This window comes from Vipera berus (genome assembly GCF_964194415.1).
Source record: "Vipera berus genome assembly, chromosome: 3".
Taxonomy (NCBI): domain Eukaryota; kingdom Metazoa; phylum Chordata; class Lepidosauria; order Squamata; family Viperidae; genus Vipera; species Vipera berus.
In genome coordinates, this window is record NC_138204.1 from 191,275,241 (window position 1) to 191,294,547 (window position 19,307).

The 19,307-nt window shown below is 42.4% G+C and overlaps 1 protein-coding gene across 1 annotated transcript in view; it reads right to left on the reverse strand.

Moving 5' to 3' along the window:
- The window catches only part of VIRMA (vir like m6A methyltransferase associated), a 40,234-nt gene extending 21,409 nt beyond the window's left edge, over positions 1 to 18,825 (reverse strand). The window contains exons 1-9 of the mRNA XM_081322725.1: positions 18,618 to 18,825; positions 9,149 to 9,264; positions 7,965 to 8,051; positions 7,477 to 7,525; positions 6,298 to 6,466; positions 5,765 to 5,887; positions 5,041 to 5,355; positions 2,407 to 3,556; positions 678 to 1,169 (exon numbers count right to left, since the gene is read on the reverse strand). Of these exons, the coding sequence (XP_081178851.1) occupies positions 678 to 1,169; positions 2,407 to 3,556; positions 5,041 to 5,355; positions 5,765 to 5,887; positions 6,298 to 6,466; positions 7,477 to 7,525; positions 7,965 to 8,051; positions 9,149 to 9,264; positions 18,618 to 18,680 (2,564 nt within the window). The 5' untranslated portion in view covers positions 18,681 to 18,825. The remainder of the gene's footprint in view (positions 1 to 677; positions 1,170 to 2,406; positions 3,557 to 5,040; positions 5,356 to 5,764; positions 5,888 to 6,297; positions 6,467 to 7,476; positions 7,526 to 7,964; positions 8,052 to 9,148; positions 9,265 to 18,617) is intronic.
- Between the last annotated feature and the right edge of the window lie 482 nt (positions 18,826 to 19,307).

The window sequence follows — 19,307 nt, forward strand, 5'->3', positions numbered from 1 at the left end:
GGGTGCGTACGAGTGCAGGGAGGCAGGAAAAGAGGGCAAAGCGTGCATGCAAGAGAAGGGCAAAATGACAGCATAGTGCAGGGGTCCTCAAACTTGGCCACTTTAAGACTTGTGGACTTCAGCTGGCTGGGGAATTCTGGGAGCTGAAGTCCACAAGTCTTAAAGTGGCCAAGTTTGAGGACCCCCTGGTATAGTGCATATGAGTGAAGAAAGGCTGGGAGTGGAGGAGACTTGTATCCTTTCCTAATGCCTTCCCCATTGATTTTGCTTGAAGCTCACAAATGGTGATTATCTGACCATGGGACATTGCAACCAGTTTATGTGTAAACTGTTTCCCGAGTGCTCAAATTTTGTTCACATGACCGCAGGAGTGCTGCAATGACCGGAACTCCTGAGGACCAGTCTTTTAAGTCCCTTGGTTCAGCGCCATCGCAACTTGGAATGGCCATAACTTGAGGACTACCTGTACAGGAGCCGACACGAGACGTTACTTAATGTCTAACACTTAGTGATGAGGGCAGTCGCTCTCTCTCTGCCCAACCCCCCCTCAAAAAAATGCATCTCTGGAACAAGTAGAAAGCAGCAGCATTGTGTACGCTTTCTTGAGCTGCACAAAACAAAGACAGAATATTGTGAGCCCGCCCATTATAGATATAAACCTAATAATAAATCATTACCCTAATGCTTCTTTGGAATAGAACTCCATTAAAGTAATAAGGCTCTGGAGATTCTTCTCAAGGCTGAAGACATGGGCAACAGCAGCTCTTCCTACTGGGTTAAAAGTGATCAAGTAAAGATTATGAAGTGTTCCCAGGAGATCTGAATGGTCAGTTTCATCAGTGGCTATGCAACGCTGGAAGTGGCTGAATAATTCTGAAATGCACTGCAGTGTCTGAGTCGAATGAAGAAGCCATAAGGGAAATGCTTCATCGCCTGCCCCATCTGTTTGCAGACCTTCTTCTTGATCGAGATCCGAAAACTGACAAAATGCTCGAACCAGCAAATTGGTGGCTTCATATTCAGAGAGGAAAAAAAGGAGACCTTTCTGTGACTGTGCTAAAAACCTCAGAATATCTCTGACAGACTGAAGCACTCCAGGATGCACATTTGTTATTGGATTGGACAATAGCAAAGTGACAGACTCCAAAAAATTGTGATTGTGGAGATACCTGAAGAAATGAAAATAGAAAGATAAATAATATTATATTGAAATAATATCTATCCCCTACATTTTCCCATAAGATAGCTAAACTGCAACGTCAATATATTTGTATTACAAGGCACCGTTGTGGTTTGGAATAGAAGGCAAATCCCACAAATGCAAAGTGGGATTAATTAATATCACATTAATTGATATCACCAATATTAAAAGCAAAACTGATATCCATCTTCACTGGAGAAAGCAATTATGTTTGAAAGAGTTAGAGGTAAAAAGAAAGCAGGCCATCAGAGAACACAGTGGCTGGACACCATCAAAGCTGACACCAGCCAGAGCACAGAACAATTCAAAATAGTAATGAAAAATTGGAAGATGTAGAGGACAATAACAGTATCAACAGCATCATCATGATATTCATCTAAGCCTGAATTTAATTTCAATAGATCCATATCTGTTTTTATATTTTTGCATTAAAAAACATAAAAATATAAATTTTTTACTGACTGCTATATATTTATTCAATCCAAGAAATCAAGAATATTTGTTAAAAGTTAATTAAGGATTTTGCAAATCAGATGACCTCAAATGTCCCTACAAACTTACATTAATGAAGCAGATGGCTAATTATTACTATTTTTATCAATATAAGCAGAAAGCACCACCATAGTAACAACGAGATTACTACAATTTTCAAATCAGAAATACTGTAGGATTTTCAGGGAGTAGATGATGCACAATTTAGAGAACAGAATCTTCTCTTATAAACCTGAAGAACTCAGAATAGTACATTGGTTAGCAAGTATTAAGGACTTGCAAATTACCTATTGATATTACCTAGTCTTCAATTCTAACTAAACATTTGAGTAACTCAAATCTTATTACCGGTAATTTAAATGGGGAAAGTGTGCTGACTTGATAAGGGAAATGAGAAGAAATAAACAAAGAAATGGAAATGAACGTAGTAGAGATTAAAATATTTCCTCTGTTAAATCAACAATCTTTATTAAATAATGGACATGTATTATAAGAACATATTAAATATTGGAAAAAGAAAACTGGTGATCGCCTGGAACATGTAAGCAAATTCCCAAACTGGGTCAAGTTTCAACTCCTAGGTTTGGCTTTTAAATATGCTGTGCAGTAACAATGGAAGTCTGATAAACTTATCTTGAAGGTACCAACTAGAAAAAAACCAGGATAAGCAAAACTGAAGCCATCTACCAAAATCAAAATACAAATATACATACCTGAACAGAACTGGAAAAGGATCGTCCCTTTCTGGAGGGCCTGTAATACGTGCTGTTGTTGGAAAAGATTTCACAGGTGGCTGCACCATAGTGTGCGGGGCTGTCTCCATCAAATGCAAAATTTCATCTAACAGGTTAATGAGTTTTTCAATTTCTCCTTCATTCATAGTGGAGGACTCCAAAAGATTGTCCATATCCATTGGAACATCCACATCATTTTCATATTCCTGGCTGCCTCTTTCAGGCCCAGCATCTGGATCCTGCTCAGACTCAGAATGATTTGGAAGGGGTGGAGAATTTTCTGCTAGCTGGTCGCCAATTTTTTTTACCTCAGACAGAATCTCATAGAAGTGACATTTCTGTAAAATAGCAGAACCTGCAGTGACTACCCTTACAGTCTGATCCAGGAGAATGAGTTCCAACAGTCTCTGATAGCCACTTTTTTCACTGGCCTCCAAACTATTCCTCAAAAAAACCTCCATTCCTTCAGTCATGCTAATAACACTATCCAAAGCTTTGAAAGCATTAAGTTTAAGGGAAGAGGACACATGATCCGCAAAGAGCAACTCAAATAAAGAATCAATTACTCCCCCTTGCAAGAGTGCTTCTATTCCTCGAGTTCCACATTCTGCCAGCGAAGAGGCAAGTTTTGTCCCAGCTTTCAGCTGACGGACATTCAAAGCAATTGGTTGTCTCAAGGCTACTTGAAGATTTAAAGACTGCATTGTCCAATCAACCAACTGGCTTAGGTAATCCTGGCTTGTATCCTTTAATTGCAAATAACTTAGTCCTTTGGCTACCAAACTGGGTATTTCTTCCAAAGCTGTGACCCACTTTGCACCTCTCTCCTCCTGATATAATTCAAGGAGCTCAGTCAATTTAACAGAACTCTCTACTGCCCCGCTGTTTTCCTTCTCTAGATCTTGATCTCTCATCTTGGCAATTTCCATCTCAAAAGTGGTCTTATAGGGGCAACTGAAATACAGAAGGGGTCCAAGCTCCCTATCAAAAGGATCGTAGGTTACAGGTGGCACTCTGGCTAAATCTTCAGCAGTATATTCAATGTCAAAACTTGGGTATTTAAACGTCTCTCGTTCCAAGTCAGCAATTCCATCTTCATCACTTGAAATCTGTTCATAACCATCATCTCCTGAAATGAATATGTAAAATAGCCTTATTAAAAACATGCTATAAATGTTTTAACTGTTGATTAGATAGCATATTTGCTCCCCATTTGTATGTGTCCTCCTATACATTCATACCCCCCAAAGCAATAAATAATGTATTTAATTAATTTTCTGTTCCAAAAGTTTCTGTAAGTTTCAATCACGTGGACCTCTAAAAACGTGCATGTACCACAAAAAAATGACTGCCAAGTAAACAAGACCAAGATCGGACTTCAAGTATTCAAAGAGAAAACAAAGAGAAATACTTTGGCTAGCAATAGTTTCTCATGCTTAGAAGCTGCCGTTACTAACTCAAAAAAGAACACAGATGCTCAAATACATATTAATATGCAGAGATAAATTCCAAGAGTCTTTGCAAAAGATATTTGAATTTACTGGCCTACAATCCCCACAGCCCTCCCAAAGATTGCAAACGATCTTTATTGCAGCCGTACTAAAAAGGTCACTAAGACATATTGAATGGCTCCCTTGCTTTCTGGCCCTTGTTCAGATGGAATGCCTGTGTTTAGAGTTATTTGACTCCTATTGTATCTTTAACAGGATAGGGGAAGAAAATATACTATATAAGAAAAAAATTATTTTAAAAGAATGTAGAAATGTTGCTAATGTGAGAACATCTCATTATTAAATGTCAGAACAAGGACTAATTAGCCCTAATAGAATGACACTACTCACTACTGGGTGGAGAGTGAGGAAGGATATCAGTACAGCAAATAAATACGTCAATTTAAGCTTTGGAAAAATTAATTTCAAAGTATATTTGGGGCTCATCAACAACTCACATGTGACTGAATTATCGCAAATTATTTGATTATATATCCAATTATTCCCTTTTCACACACAAATGTTGGTAGCCTCTCTTGTAAAAATGAATACATACTTTCATCCTTTTCTAAAAATTAACAGTTAAATCTTCCTTTCTAAAATTATGTATTTTCAAAATTGGTTCTTAAATACCATAGTCTCAGCTTGCAGGTAGATCAAGGATTGACAGATAACATCAAGCAAGTATTCAATTATATGCACTGCAATATGCAAAACACTGTCAAGAAACTAAATACATTTTTGTGCATTGTATATTTAGTTCCCTCATTTGGACATCAAAATATATATTAGTGGAGTTATTTTAGAAAGATCCAAAGCTTTTTTTCTCTCTCAGATGTGACAATAATGAGAACAGAATTTCCTCCTGGCTACCTGATATAGGCATTGGTTCATCTTCATCGTCATCAGATGGAGGGGGGCCAGGTGGGATTCTTGGTCCTCTAGGTTGGACACCACAAACTAAGCAAAACAGAATTTTCATACACTGCCAACATTGTTTCAAATACAGTGTTCTTTCAATAGGGTCAGGCCAGATATTCATTTGCAAGTCAATGCTTATCAAGCAACGAAAACATCCTGCATGCATGCATGAATCAATCCTAGTAGCTTTGTATTTCCCTACCTTCACCTTCTTCCTCTTCATCACCTTCTTCCTCTTCTTCCTCATCTTCATCGTCATCCTCATCTTCATCGTCATCATCATCCTCTTCATCATCCTGAATGCTATCTACTGTTTGACCATCATCATCCTCTTCTTCATCCTCTTCCTCCTCAACATCCGCACCTTCATCATCATCATCCATTTCTTCTGCTTGTTCTTCCTCCACTTCCGCCTCATCAGAATAGGGACCTTCTTGATGAATGGAAGTCCGATCAGGAGAAATGGGCTCAAAATAATCTTCTCTGTGATCAACATCATCATCTTTTTCTCCGGCAACTGAAAATAATGTCATTAATAGCAAGAAAACAAATTGAATGCTTGAGGTTTCAATACTGAAAAGTTACATATAATGAAAGTTAAGTGACAAAGATATATGACTTAAGGTTACATTTAAATATACTATTTCAATGCAGATACTGCACTTCCAGATTTAGTTTTACATAATGTGGATGTGGGGGTGTGAAGATTTAAAAAAAAAACCTGACTGTCAATTCTTTATTAAACAAGGAACCATGTACTGTAAATTATTAAGTACTGCATGTGGGAAAGAAAATTCTTAACCCAATGCAGCATGCAAAACACTCTGTCAAGAAACCAAATATATTTTGTGCATTGTATATTTGGTTCCCAAATTTGGACATCAAAACATATATGAGAAGGATCCAAAGCTTTTCCTCTTGGCTACCTGATACAGGCATTGGCTCATCTTCATCATCATCAGGAGGAGGGGGGCCAGGTGGGGTTCTTGGTCCTCTAGGTTGAGGCCGGGGAGGGCTGCCATTGAACTGTTCTTCTTTCTCTCCATCAGCTATAAAAGATGTTTGAGCCAAAGAACACTTAATGTATTTTTTAAAACACACTGCATGATAAACAAAGGCCACAGCGTTTCTGCAATTCCTTTCAGTCTTCAAAGCAGTGAAAATGGACTGCTGAGAGTGGGATGGGAGAAATGAAATTAAAATTGATAAGAAAACAAAACCCTGTGTCTGGCATCCCGCCCCCTTAAGGGTTTAAATTGGGAAGATAATTAGCTGGCAAAATTCTGAGGCATATGCTGCATTGATACTCATATTTATGAACTTACAGAATGAATTCCACTGAAAGTAGTACTGAAAAAATACAACACTTTTACAAAATATGCTTCACTGCTATGAAAGATTTGCTTTTCTAACCAAAGCCTTTTTGAAGAGAGTTAAATAGTAGAACAGAATTGCTCACCTAGTTTTGGAGTTCTTTTCAAAGCTTGTTGTTGCTGAGGAGGTGGAGGAGGTGGTGGTGGAGGTGGAGGAGAGTCTCTATCATGGCTTACTACTCTATCAACAGAGCCATATATTGCCAGTGTCAAGCAATTATACCAGCCTCTTAAAACTAAGCCATCAGTGTTTACCTGTATTATTCAAAATAAAACACAGAATATAAAACATGACTTTGAATTAACAGGATCAATTTGATCAGTTCTGTTTTATGTGTATTGCTTGTTAAACTACAGCTTTGAAATTTTATATATATATATATATATATATATATATATATATATATATATATATATATATATATATATATATATATATATATATATATATATATATATATATATATATATATATATATATATATATCTCCAAAATTCTACAGCAGTTTTTGAAATATATGCTTTTTATTTCAAACGTTTTCAGCTCTCATTACCAACCGTCTAAAACAAGAACCCCATTTTTGTCAGGAACATTTATTAAACTAACTATCATATAATACTCTGACAAAGAATGAGGGTTGAGAAAAATATCTTTGCCTCTCTTCTGAATGATTGTAGTATAATGATGCTCAACAATGCCATAAAGTACAGAGAAATCACAAATCATTATACACAGCATTTCCTACTGTTTTCAATTTCTCAAACAATTGCACCAAACCACCCCTAGTTATATCTGATGATTGCCATATCCCAAAAATGCAAAATAAATTCTCTACTCATAAGATTTAAGGCATTATGTAAACAAACAAATTTGTGTATATATTTGTGTGCATATACACGCGTACACACACAAAAGCCAATCCCTAAGCTATTCAATATCCTAGAAAGGCTTCCAATGAAAAATTTAAGTTTCAGAGAGGCTCATGTGGTAGAACATATTTTTTCTGATACTCCAAAGGTTGAACAGTTTGGATTAATTTGAATTACACCTGGAAACCAACTAGCAATGAGAAATCTTTATAATCATTTCCTGTTAGTAACCCTTCCGCAGCCATTGGACCAACTGATGGGTCTGAGAAGACTTTGATAGGACACACTGAAAATAATCCAGTCTCTAGAGGTTACTTCTGTCCAAAAGTGGTTGTTAAAAAAGTTATGATATTAACTAACAAGAGGGATAGCATAACAATTTACATAATATTTACCTTTGAATTGGGCCTGAAAATAATTGAGGAGTTTTCATCATACTCCAGGCTGTTAAGCAAAAGAAAATTAGATATTAGGTAATAAACATGCATATTTTTCTCCGACACCTTCTCTTACTAACTAGTCTCGAAATAGGAGCTGCTTAAAACCTGTGCTTTTAGAATTAGGCTGACAACTATAAATAGCAGAATACAGGAACTTTATAAACTTTACAGGAACTTTATAAACTGCATTTTATTCACTTTTGGTAGACTTTGTATCCCAAGGATTGCTTCTTTAAAGTTATACAATAGTACAGTTAAGACAAAATTTGGCAATATGACAGCTGAGAAGACCACAGGAATTAATGGTTGCAGGAAATTTTAAGTATGCATTATCAGAATCTTCTTAAGAAAGAATTGACAATTTTGTTTTTTATATTCCATAATTTTACAGTTTTAGGTAAAATTTATTCAGTGTTTTATGAAGGAATGTTCTTAGTACTTACCTTCCTAGCCTGTCAAATACAGGTGCACTTGGTTTGCTGACATTGTTGAAAAACAGGTCTAACTGAAATGTATGGGGAGATGTCTCACTGGGGATAGAGCCAAAGTGGGAAAAAATCATTTTTTAACCAAATTATGATTAATGAGCAAGTCAAGCCTTGAAAGACTGCTAATCAATCTGCAGGAAGATAAAAAGTTCCCAACTATTAAAAATAGTCAATATTTACATTAATAAACTCTTATGTCACATTTTTTGTAAGATACGGTCCATACGTTTCTCAAATATTCTTATGAGCAGAATGTCAATTGTAAGTTCATACTTATCTATATGTAAAACTACCTATAGTTTTATTTTTTAATTAAAGCTAATAAAATCTAATAAAATTCAGTAATTTATAGAATAAAAAATTGTTTTTTCTTTCCATATGACAATTTCTATGACTTTTGGCAATGTGTGTGATACTATTCTTTTAACCTCAGGTACTTCACTAGCTTGCTGGCTAGTCTTGAGCACAAGTATGTCCACATAAAATCCTGAAGTATTAAAATATTATCTTTGCAATATACTTTTCATTGAATTGCTTGATAGTGAGATGGGCAGCGTATAAATTAAATAAATCAAGTACTGAATGCAACTATCAATAATCCTCTCTTTCAAGTAGTGGAAGTTGCTTTTGAAAGGAGTGTAAACCAAAATCTTGGAAGCAAATATCTTTGTCTTCCTCCTTTTCTCTCTTGAGTCTTATTTGTAATTTCTGAATTACAAGAATTGACATTAGACAGAATTGACTCCAAACTATGGCTGGCAAATCTAGCTCAAAAGAAGATTATTTTTTCAGCAATTCTTTTACTCTTTTATCAGCATTTCATAAATCCCCAATTGAAAAATTCTAAGAGCTATAGTTATTGTCTCAATTAATACACAAATCCTTTTCAAAGTTCTTTTATCTTTGGTTTGTTAAACAGAAGTATATTCTATTATATAATGCTGGATGGACCCAGGAAATCTCAGTTCAAGTCTATTGAAAATTTAGCCACATACTTTCACTCTCTGATTCAGTACCCCATTTTACAGAAGTTAATATTCCTTCTCATAACAATAATAGAACATCACAAAGCACTCTGCATGTTAAAAATGATGTAGAAAACAGTGCTGGACAATCTCTTATAACATTTTTTTACTTACCCATAAGCTCTACTTTCAGGTAAGTTAGAGTGAGCTCTTATTCCTGGAGGAATCACACGTACTTCGTTGATGTAAACTACACATGGAAAGCGAACCACGTCTACATTAGTGCTTTGCTAGAAAACAAAATGGAACAAAATTCATGAATTTTGAAGTGCAAAGTATCTTTGTTTTGTTTCATGAGCACTCAAAAATCTGTCAAAATATGCATTTCACACAATCCAGACATTGCTTAAAAGTAACAAGTGTTATAACAATTATAACCATCCATTCTTCCTGACATGTCCAGACATAACATGCCATTTGTAACAAACAATAGCATTAAAAACAACACTGCAGAGTTCATTTTAATTTGGCTTTTGTCATTTTAACAGTGTCCCATTTTTCTATGATAAACATTGTAACCCTATGGACTATACTGTATGTCTGGACGCTTAACAAACTTGGACACTTGGCTCACAATTAGTTTTTACTTGTTTTCTTATGCAGATATGTCGAGCATGGAATGAATTTGTGATATTGTGAAATTGTAACATAATCTGTGGATGGCCTTGGGAAACATGGGCAAGAGATGCTGCCTAGGCTCTCTTAACAGTCAGATAAAGAAATTGAGAAGGACTCTCCCTAATGGATCAGGCATTTAAAAGTGGCGGTGTGAAGTTTGTACTTTCAGACTTTTAAGATTCTGTTAATGTAGTCTTTCAATTATGTATAATTACTTCATCTAGTCATGTTTCATCTCTGGTTTACCTGGGAGGGCTAACAGGAATCCTGACAAGTACTTGTGGAAAGATCTAATCATAACACTATGTTACGCAACAAACATGCTGCACAAGTTGTGGTGAGAGGAAACATTTTAATTAATTCATTTACATTCATTTAAGCCAGGCATGTCAAACACAAGGCCTGGGGGCCAAATCTGGCCGGCGAAGTGGTTTCATGTGGCCCACGAAGCCATCCTGGAAACAGTGAGGGAATGGCCCCTGCTGCCTTGGCCCTGGCCCAGAGACCCTCCTTCTGCCAGAGACCCTCAGATCTGTCCCACTCCTGCCCAGGCCCCCACAGGCACCCTTGATGCGAACGATGTAGAGCTGGCCACGCCCACCCAGTAGGCCATATGCACTCTAGCCACGCCCACCCTGGCCATACCCACCCGGCCCCCTAAGGGCAACTGCAATGCTCATGCGGCCCTCAATGAAATTGAGTTTGACACCCCTGATTTAAGCCATCAAATTTCAATGGACTTGTTAGGGTCAGAGCCTGATACTATGTTAATAAGCTTGAAAAGGTACAGAGGCAGATGATTTGCAGGAAAAGTCCAGGAGCTGGTTTAAACAAAGAGGCTAAATAGAGAAGAAATAAAAGATCTGAAAAACATCTGCAAAGTGACAAGCAAAGAAAAAAAGTGGCAGAAACTAAGGAGGATTTAATATTTAGCAAAAATATGGAAAAATTATTCATAAGAATTACTGAAACAATCTAACAATATTTTATGTAAAAAGTTACTGCTGAGCTTGCAGCAGTTTAAAATCAACTAATTTAAATAATTAAGAATATCATGGACAGCCAAGAAAACAAAGTATGGATAATTGTACACAATAACACAGAGATCTCATTTGAGGTACAAATGGAGGGGCAGATCTAAGATGGCAATGAAGCAGCAGCTTCTCTGAATTCCGTATGATAGCTTATTTGTGGTAAACAGTCAAAATGATCAAGCTCAAATTATAATAGTTCAGAACAATATGTGAAGATCCAGCTCTCTGGAAAAGGCTCTAATGCTGGGAAAGGTGGGAGGAAAGAGAAGATCAGGATGACCAGGACCAAGGTGGATGGACTAAGTTGCAGTGGCAATGAGTGAACTATTCAAAGACTTAAAGGAACAGTTAGTCCACATAAACAGTCAGACTTATTTCTTAGCATACGTTCATAGGATTGCAGTCAATAGAAAATGAACCTAACTTGTGAATATCTTTTCTTTAAAGGATATATGACTGGTTACAGGATATATGACTAGATATATGACTCTCTTGTAGTTCAAGAGAGAAGTTCAATTATTTCTTAGCAAATTATTTTAAAAATTAAAGGCATAAGTAATTCTTAAAATGAAAATACTATAGGAAGCACAATTTTTTATAATTTTAAATATTGACTGCTTTTAAATTCTACACATTCTAAGAACTCTTAAACATTATAAAATCTTCCCCCAAAAGACATAACCTTTGATTACTCAGTAAACAATTCTTATGCAATTACAATATTGACATTCTACTGGTGTTAAGAGTATCAATTGGAAAGATAGGATACCATTTTAACAATAAACTAGTACTCATGAGATTGATCATTTTAGTTGGAAAATCAGGGGATATTTAGCTTAACCCCCTGCTCAGTACAGGATCCACTAATGCACGTTTGATAGTTGATTATCCAACCTCTATTTACAGGCCTCCTTATGCTATCCTGAACCAATTTCCTTGTGGTTCTGACCCATTGTTTCTCGTCCTACCAACAGAAAATAGGTCCTCTTTGTGTGACATCTTTCTGACACGCGGATCTGGCATGCATTACGGAGACCTGGTTGGGCCCAGAGGGCAGTGTCCCTCTGGTTGAACTGTGCCCTCCGGGTTTCTGTGTGCTACATCAGCCTCGGGCTCAGGGCAGGGGCGGTGGGGTGGCGGTGGTTATACGGGAGACCTTATGTCCGCGGGAGACCACTGTTGTCCAGATAGGCGGGAGTGAGTCCCTTCTCATGAGATGTGGCTCTCGGGCTCTTTTGCTGACATACCTGGCGCCCAGCTGTGTAGCAATGGCCCTGCCTGAGCTGGTCGACACCCTCTCAGGGTTGACGGTGGAGTTTCCCAGACTTATAGTTCTGGGCGACTTCAACCTGCCTTCCCTGGGAGAGTCGTCAAAGTGAGCTCAGGAGTTCATGGCTTCCATGACGGCCATGGACCTGACCCAAGTAATTCAGGGCCCGACTCATGGGGTGGGGCACACTCTTGACCTGATTTTTCTATCTGGTCAATGGTTGGATGATCTGGGAGGGGGCTTGCCAACTATTGTCCCCCTGTCATGGTCCGATCATTATCTCCTATGGCTGGTCTTCCGCTGTGCCACCCCCCCACCGCTGGGCTGTGGAACCGACCAGGTGGTTCCGTCCCAGGCGCCTAATGGACCCAGAACGGTTCCAGATGGTGCTTGGGTCCTTACCTAGCTCCCTCACTCACAGCCCGGTCGATGCCTTGGTGGATGCCTGGGAAAGGGCTGCCACCGAGGCACTCGACCGTGTTGTACCCTTGCGACCCCAGACCCGGCACAGATCCCGTTGGGCCCCATGGTTTTCTGTGGAGCTCCGGGAGATGAAGCATCGGAGACGGGGTCTAGAGAGCGGTTGGAGATCCACCCGGTCTGAATCTGACCGATTGCAACTAAGAGCCTTTACAAGGTCTTATCTCGCTGCGATGAGGACGGCGAAGTCTAATTACTTCGCTGCCCTCATCGCGTCCGCAGATAATCGCCCAGCCGCCCTGTTTAGGGTGACTCGCTCTCTCCTTAATCGGGAGATGAGGGAGGATCCCTTACAGGGACGGGCTGAGGAGTTTAGTCATCATCTGGTGGACAAAATCGCTCAGATCCGGACCGGTTTGGACTCTGACTGGGCAGAGTCAGGCATGGAGGAATCAAGCGGTCTTGAGCATGTTATCTGGACTGAGTTCGATCCTGTTTCCCCCGATGACGTGGACAGGATCATGAGAAGGCTGAGCTCCACCACTTGTTTACTGGACCCGTGCCCCTCCTGGCTGGTCTATGCGGCTCGGGAGGAGACACGAGGCTGGTTCCAGACAGTAATATCTGCTTTCTTGAAGGAGGGTATCTTCCCTGCCGCCTTGAAGGAGGCGGTGGTGAGACCCCTCCTCAAGAAGCCTGCCCTGGACCCGGCTGTTTTAAATAACTACCGTCCGGTCTCCAACCTCCACTTTTTGGCAAAGGTTGTTGAGAGTGTGGTGGCGCATCAGCTTCCTCTGTTCCTGGAGGAAACTGATTATCTTGACCCGTACCAATCGGGTTTCAGGCCCGGGTACAGCATGGAGACGGCATTGGTCACACTGGTGAATGATCTCTGGTGGGCTCGGGACAGGGGATGTTCCTCTGTCCTGGTCCTATTAGATCTCTCAGCGGCTTTTGATACCATCGACCATGGTATCCTACTGCGGCGTCTCAGGGGGTTGGGAGTGGGGGGCACTGTTTTGCGCTGGTTCTCCTCCTACCTCCTGGGCCGCTCGCAGTCGGTGTTGACGGGAGGGCAGAGGTCCGCCCCGAGATCTCTCGTTTGTGGAGCCCCTCAGGGGTCGGTCCTCTCTCCCCTCCTGTTCAACATCTACATGAAACCGCTGGGCGAGCTCATTCGTGGTTTCGGGGTGGGGTATCATCAGTACGCTGATGATACCCAACTTTTTCTTTCCAGCCCGAACCAACCCAGTGATGCACTTGACGTGATGTCCCGTTGCCTGGAGGCGGTCCGGGTTTGGATGGGGAGAAACAGGCTTCGTCTCAATCCTGCCAAGACTGAGTGGCTGTGCATACCGGCATCTTGGGTTAACCAGGTTGTTCCATCACTAATGATGGGGGGTGAGGTGTTACCCCTCCGTCGATAGGGCTCGCAACTTGCCGGGACCTGAAAACCTGGTTTTTTTTATCTATCAGGCCTGGACTGAAGGGGTTTTAGCTTTTAATATTGTTTTAATTGTTGAGCTTAAGTAATTTAATCTATTTTAATTTATACTATTTTTATATTGTATTTTATGCTGCTCTGTAAACCGCCCTGAGTCTTTCGGGAATAGGGCGGTATAAAAATTTAATTAAATAAAATAAATAAATAAATATCGGAAGACCAGTGTCTTTAGTGAACTCCCCTCAGTCATCTCATCTATAGACTAAATCAGACATGTCAAACACAAGGCCCGGGGGCCAGATCCAGCCCACGAAGTGGTTTCATGTGGCCCGCGAAGCCATCCTGGAAACAGTGAGGGAACGGCCCCCACTGCCTTGGCCCTGGGCCAGAGACCCTCCTTCTGCCAGAGACCCTCAGATATCTGTCCCACTCCTGCCCAGGCCCACATAGGCACCCTTGATGCGAATGATGTAGAGCTGGCCATGCCCACCCAGTAGGCCATACGCACTCTAGCCACGCCCACCCAGTAGGTCACGCCCACCCAGGCCATACCCACCCGGCCCCCTGAGGGCAACTGCAATGCTGATGTGGCCCTCAATGAAATTGAGTTTGACACCCCTGGACTAAATGGTCCCAAATCATTTAACCATTCCTTATTTGGCTTGCTTTCCAGATTCCTCACAATCTTTGACATAATTTATTTTCCCCCTTTTCAATATATTTCCTATCCTTTTAAAAACCCAATATCAAAATAAGCTATCTAATGAAGTATTACATGCTTATACTGAAATTTATTTATTTATTTATTTATTTATTTGTTTGTTTTTATAAACCGCCCTTCTCCCGAGGGACTCGGGGCGGTGTACAGAGTAAGATAGGCAACAAAACGAAACAGTATTGAAAACAATAATCAGAACAAAACAAACTGGGACCCCAATTAGAGCTATCAGAGCTATCAGGCCAGGCCGGACTGCTGGAATAAGTAAGTCTTTAAGTCGCGCCGGAAGGTGCGGAGGTCGGGGGCCATCCGGATTTCAGTTGGTAAGCAGTTCCAGAGGGCTGGCGCACCCACTGAGAATGCCCTCCCCCTGGGCGCCACAAGCCGACATTCCTTGAGCGGTGGCACCCTGAGGAAGCCCTCTCTGTGGGAGCACACAGGGCGGTGGGGTGTTGACATTGGCAGAAGGTGCTCCCGTAGGTAGTCCGGACCCATGCCATGTAGGGCTTTGTATGTCATTGTTAGCACCTTGAACTTCACACGGAAGGCAACCGGAAGCCAGTGCAGCGCACGGAGGAGAGGTGTGATATGGGAGTATCGGGAGGCTCCCAAAAGTGTCCGTGCCGCTGCACTTTGCACCAGTTGAAGCTTCCGAGTGGATCTCAAGGGCAGCCCCATGTAGAGAGTGTTACAGTAGTCTAGGCGAGAGGTCACAAGGGCATGGGTGACTGTACGTAAGGCATCCAGGTCCAGATAAGGCCGTAGTTGGCGCACCAGTCGAACCCGGGAGAAGGTCCCCTTGGTCACAGCTCCTATGTGATCTTCCAGGGAGAGCTGTGAGTCTAGGAGGACACCCAGGTTGCGGGCCCTATCAGCAGGGGGTAGTAACTTGTCCCCGATGTTAAGGGATGGGATGCTCTGAGTATCCTGGCTTGCCGGTACGTACAGCCATTCAGTCTTGTCCGGGTTCAGTTGAAGCCTGTTCCTCCCCATCCATTCCCGGACCGCTTTCAGGCAGCGGGACATCACGTCGAGGGCATCACTGATGTTGTTTGGAGTTGAGATGAAAAGCTGGGTGTCATCAGCATACTGATGGTACCCTACTCCAAAGCTGCGAATGATCTCACCCAGCGGTTTCATGTAGATGTTGAACAGGAGAGGCGAGAGGACCGACCCCTGAGGGACTCCGCAAACGAGAGGCCTCGGGGTCGACCTCTGTCCCCCTGCCAGCACCGACTGCGAGCGACCTTGGAGAAAGGAGGAGAACCAACGCAGAACCGTGCCTCCCACTCCCAGTCCCCTGAGGCGTCGCAGCAAGATACTATGGTCGATGGTATCGAAAGCCGCCGAAAGGTCTAATAAGACTAGGACAGAGGAATGGCCCCTGTCCCGGGCTCTCCAGAGATCATTCATCAGAGCGACCAATGCCGTCTCCGTGCTGTAGCCCGGCCTGAAACCCGATTGGTACGGGTCTAGATAAACCGCTTCATCCAGGACCTGAGGAAGTTGGTGCGCCACCACGCTCTCAACAACCTTCGCAAGGAAGCGAAGATTGGAGACTGGACGAAAGTTATTCAATGAGGATGGGTCCAAGGTGGGCTTCTTGAGGAGAGGTCTCACCACCGCCTCCTTCAAGGCAGTGGGGAAGTGACCCTCACTCAGAGAAGCAGAGATGACCGCCAGGAACCAGCCTCGTGTCCCCTCTCGAGCTGCATAAGCCAGCCAGGAAGGGCACGGGTCCAGTAAGCATGTGGAGGAGCTCAACCTCCTCATAATCCTGTCCACTTCCTTAGGAGTCACAGGATCAAATTCCTCCCAGATGACGTCGACAAGACTGTCCATGTCTTGTTCTTCCAACTCAGCCCAGTTGGAGTCCAGGCCGGTTCGAATCCGAGCAATTTTATCCAGCAGATATTGACCGAATTCCTCGGCTCAACCCTGCAAGGGTTCCTCCCTCACCTCTTGGTTCATTAGGGAGCGAGTCACCCTGAACAAGGCAGCCGGGCGATTATCTGCGGACGCGATGAGGGTGGAAAAGTAGTTGGATTTTGCCACCCTTATCGCAGCGAGATAAGACCTGGTGAGGATTCTTAATCGCAATCGGTCGGATTCGGATCGACTGGATCTCCAACGGCTCTCTAGGCCCCGTCTCCGACGCTTCATCTCCCGGAGCTCCGCGGTGAACCATGGGGCTCGCTGGGATCTGCGCCGGGTCAGAGGCCGCAAGGGTACAACTCGGTCCAGAGCCTCCGTGGCTGCCTTTTCCCAGGCTTCCACTAAGGCATCCGCCGAGCTGTGAGCAGGGAGTGCATGTGCGTCCCCAAGCGCTGTCTGGAACCTATCAGGGTCCATTAGGCGCCTAGGGCGGTACCATCTGGTTGGCACCGTGCACCCACGGCGGGGGGTGGCAAAGGGGAAGTCTAGCCGCAGGAGGTGGTGATCGGTCCATGACAGGGGCGTAACAGTCGTGGCACCCCCACCGATATCATCACGCCACCGTCCAGACAAGAACACCAAGTCTGGGGTGTGGCCTCTCTCATGAGTCGGTCCAGTAATTATTTGCGACAGGTCCATGGCCGCCATGGAAGCCATGAACTCCCGAGCCAGTTCGGACGATCCTCCCAGGGATGGTAGGTTAAAGTCGCCCAAGACCATGAGTTTTGGGAATTCAACCACCAACCCTGAGAGGACATCGAGTAGCTCGGGCAGGGCTGCCGCTGCACGATTAGGTGGTAGGTACGCCAGCAGCAGGCCCAACTGCGCCCCCGGGCCGTATCTCAGTAGGAGAGACTCACACCCGACCATCTGAGGGACGGTGGTCTCTCGCGGGCTAAGGGATTCCCTGATGATAACTGCCACTCCCCCGCCCCTCCCATGGGTCCGAGGCTGGTGCAGCACCTGGAAACCTGGCGGGCAGAGGTCAACCAGAGGGACACCACCCTCTGGGCCCAGCCAGGTTTCCGTGATGCAAGCCAGGTCCGCATGCTCGCTCTCCACTAGGTCACGAACGAGGTGAGCCTTGTTAGCTACGGACCTGGCATTCAGGTAGACCAGCCTTAGCATAGGAGGCTGCACACCTTCGCTCCCGAAATATACTAAAATAACATAGTCCCCCAAAAATAAACCAGCATGCCCTTCATTTGTTAGATATGTGTATCTTGATGGGTAAAAAGCATATTAAAAACCATGAGCTGGCATTCTCATAATATCTTCTTACTACAATACCCAGACTGATCTAAGCACCTAACATTGGGCAAAAGGTTCCTTTTACCTATATCCTAATATAAGAAAACAGTGTGTTAAGCTTGTAAGCCGCCCTGAGTCTTCGGAGAAGGGCGGGATATAAATGGAATTAAAATAAATAAATAAATAAATAAATCAAAAAAACATAACTCTGAAGCTACATGTATGTAATCCACATTAATTTTAAATAATGCAATATACCACCTGCTCTTCAATATCTCAGAAATCAAATAGGACACAAATCTAATGATTGTATGTAGAGAAATTTATATTCAAAAGTATTTGATTTCTTTTTGCTTACTGTCTATACAGTATTTCAGTGAATCCCATGATTTCTTTCATCTTTATGGTGAACTTAAGCTACATGTTTAAAATGCCGATTAACACATGATTTTACTGCTGTCATTATTTAACTGGATTACTCATATACAGACATTTCTCCTTTCAAAATTTTGCTAGTGAAAAAATAGGAACAGGAGTTATATTGCTATGAACTACAATCAGGAGACACATATTTCTACTGAAATGATAGCAAAAGATGTATTTTGAGAGGTTATCCCAAAACAGCAAAACTTTGAAATATCTATACACGGCCGCACCTCTATGCATACCTCAACCAGATCGACTTATAAAAAAAAATAAAAAAATAAAAAGAACTATCGCTACCGTTACGGGAAGCTGATTTCTTTTGTGGAGGCTGCAGGAGCTCTGAAATTAAAACTTATTAATTCCCGACTGATAATGAACATCTCCTCTCAGAACCCAATCTCGCCCTACCTGGAAGGCCGGGGGAGGGAGAATGGGAGGGGTGGAGAGACCCACATTGCCTCGGTTACCTCAGTGCTCTGATGTTTGAAAGTATCCAAAAAAAGCAGCTCCGTCGTTGCATCCGCCGCCATCTTGCGTCGGCGGAACTTCGGTGACGAGCACTTCCGGAGCAAAGAAAAGGGGTTGGCACGTGGCTTGGACGGTTCCCTTTGCTTCTCCCTCCCTCCTCCGTCCCCCCCCAATCATCTCTCTCTCTCTCTCGTTTGTATAAAAAGCAATACAAAACACCCGTGCCTGGAGGTTAAAAATTAGGAAGACGGACATTTTTTGTATTTTTTTAAGGTGCCATAGACCAACATAGTTCACCTGCTACAACATCTGGAGATTGACAGCGAACGGATGGGTCGACAAGATTGTTAAAACCGACATACAAATCCTCTTATTTAGGAATAGTATTATTTGCGTAGGATTGGTTCTGCGTGTGAATCTCGCTTGGAAGATTTTTTTGAGTAAGCCATCGATGAGCTGGGATGAATTTGTAGGCAAGCGCGCATTTGAGAATAAGCAGCCCATATAAATAATAGTGACTTTTTGAGATATCCGCGCCCGCTCAGGGTGCCTTCATTCAGGCATATCTAACTGGGATTCTGTCCAAATGAGCAGCGAGATTGGCTCTTGATGAATAAACGAGCATCGAACTGAGAAAAGCCTTTCTTTAAATCCAGAGAAGGAACCCGATGGCACCTTTTCCGACTATC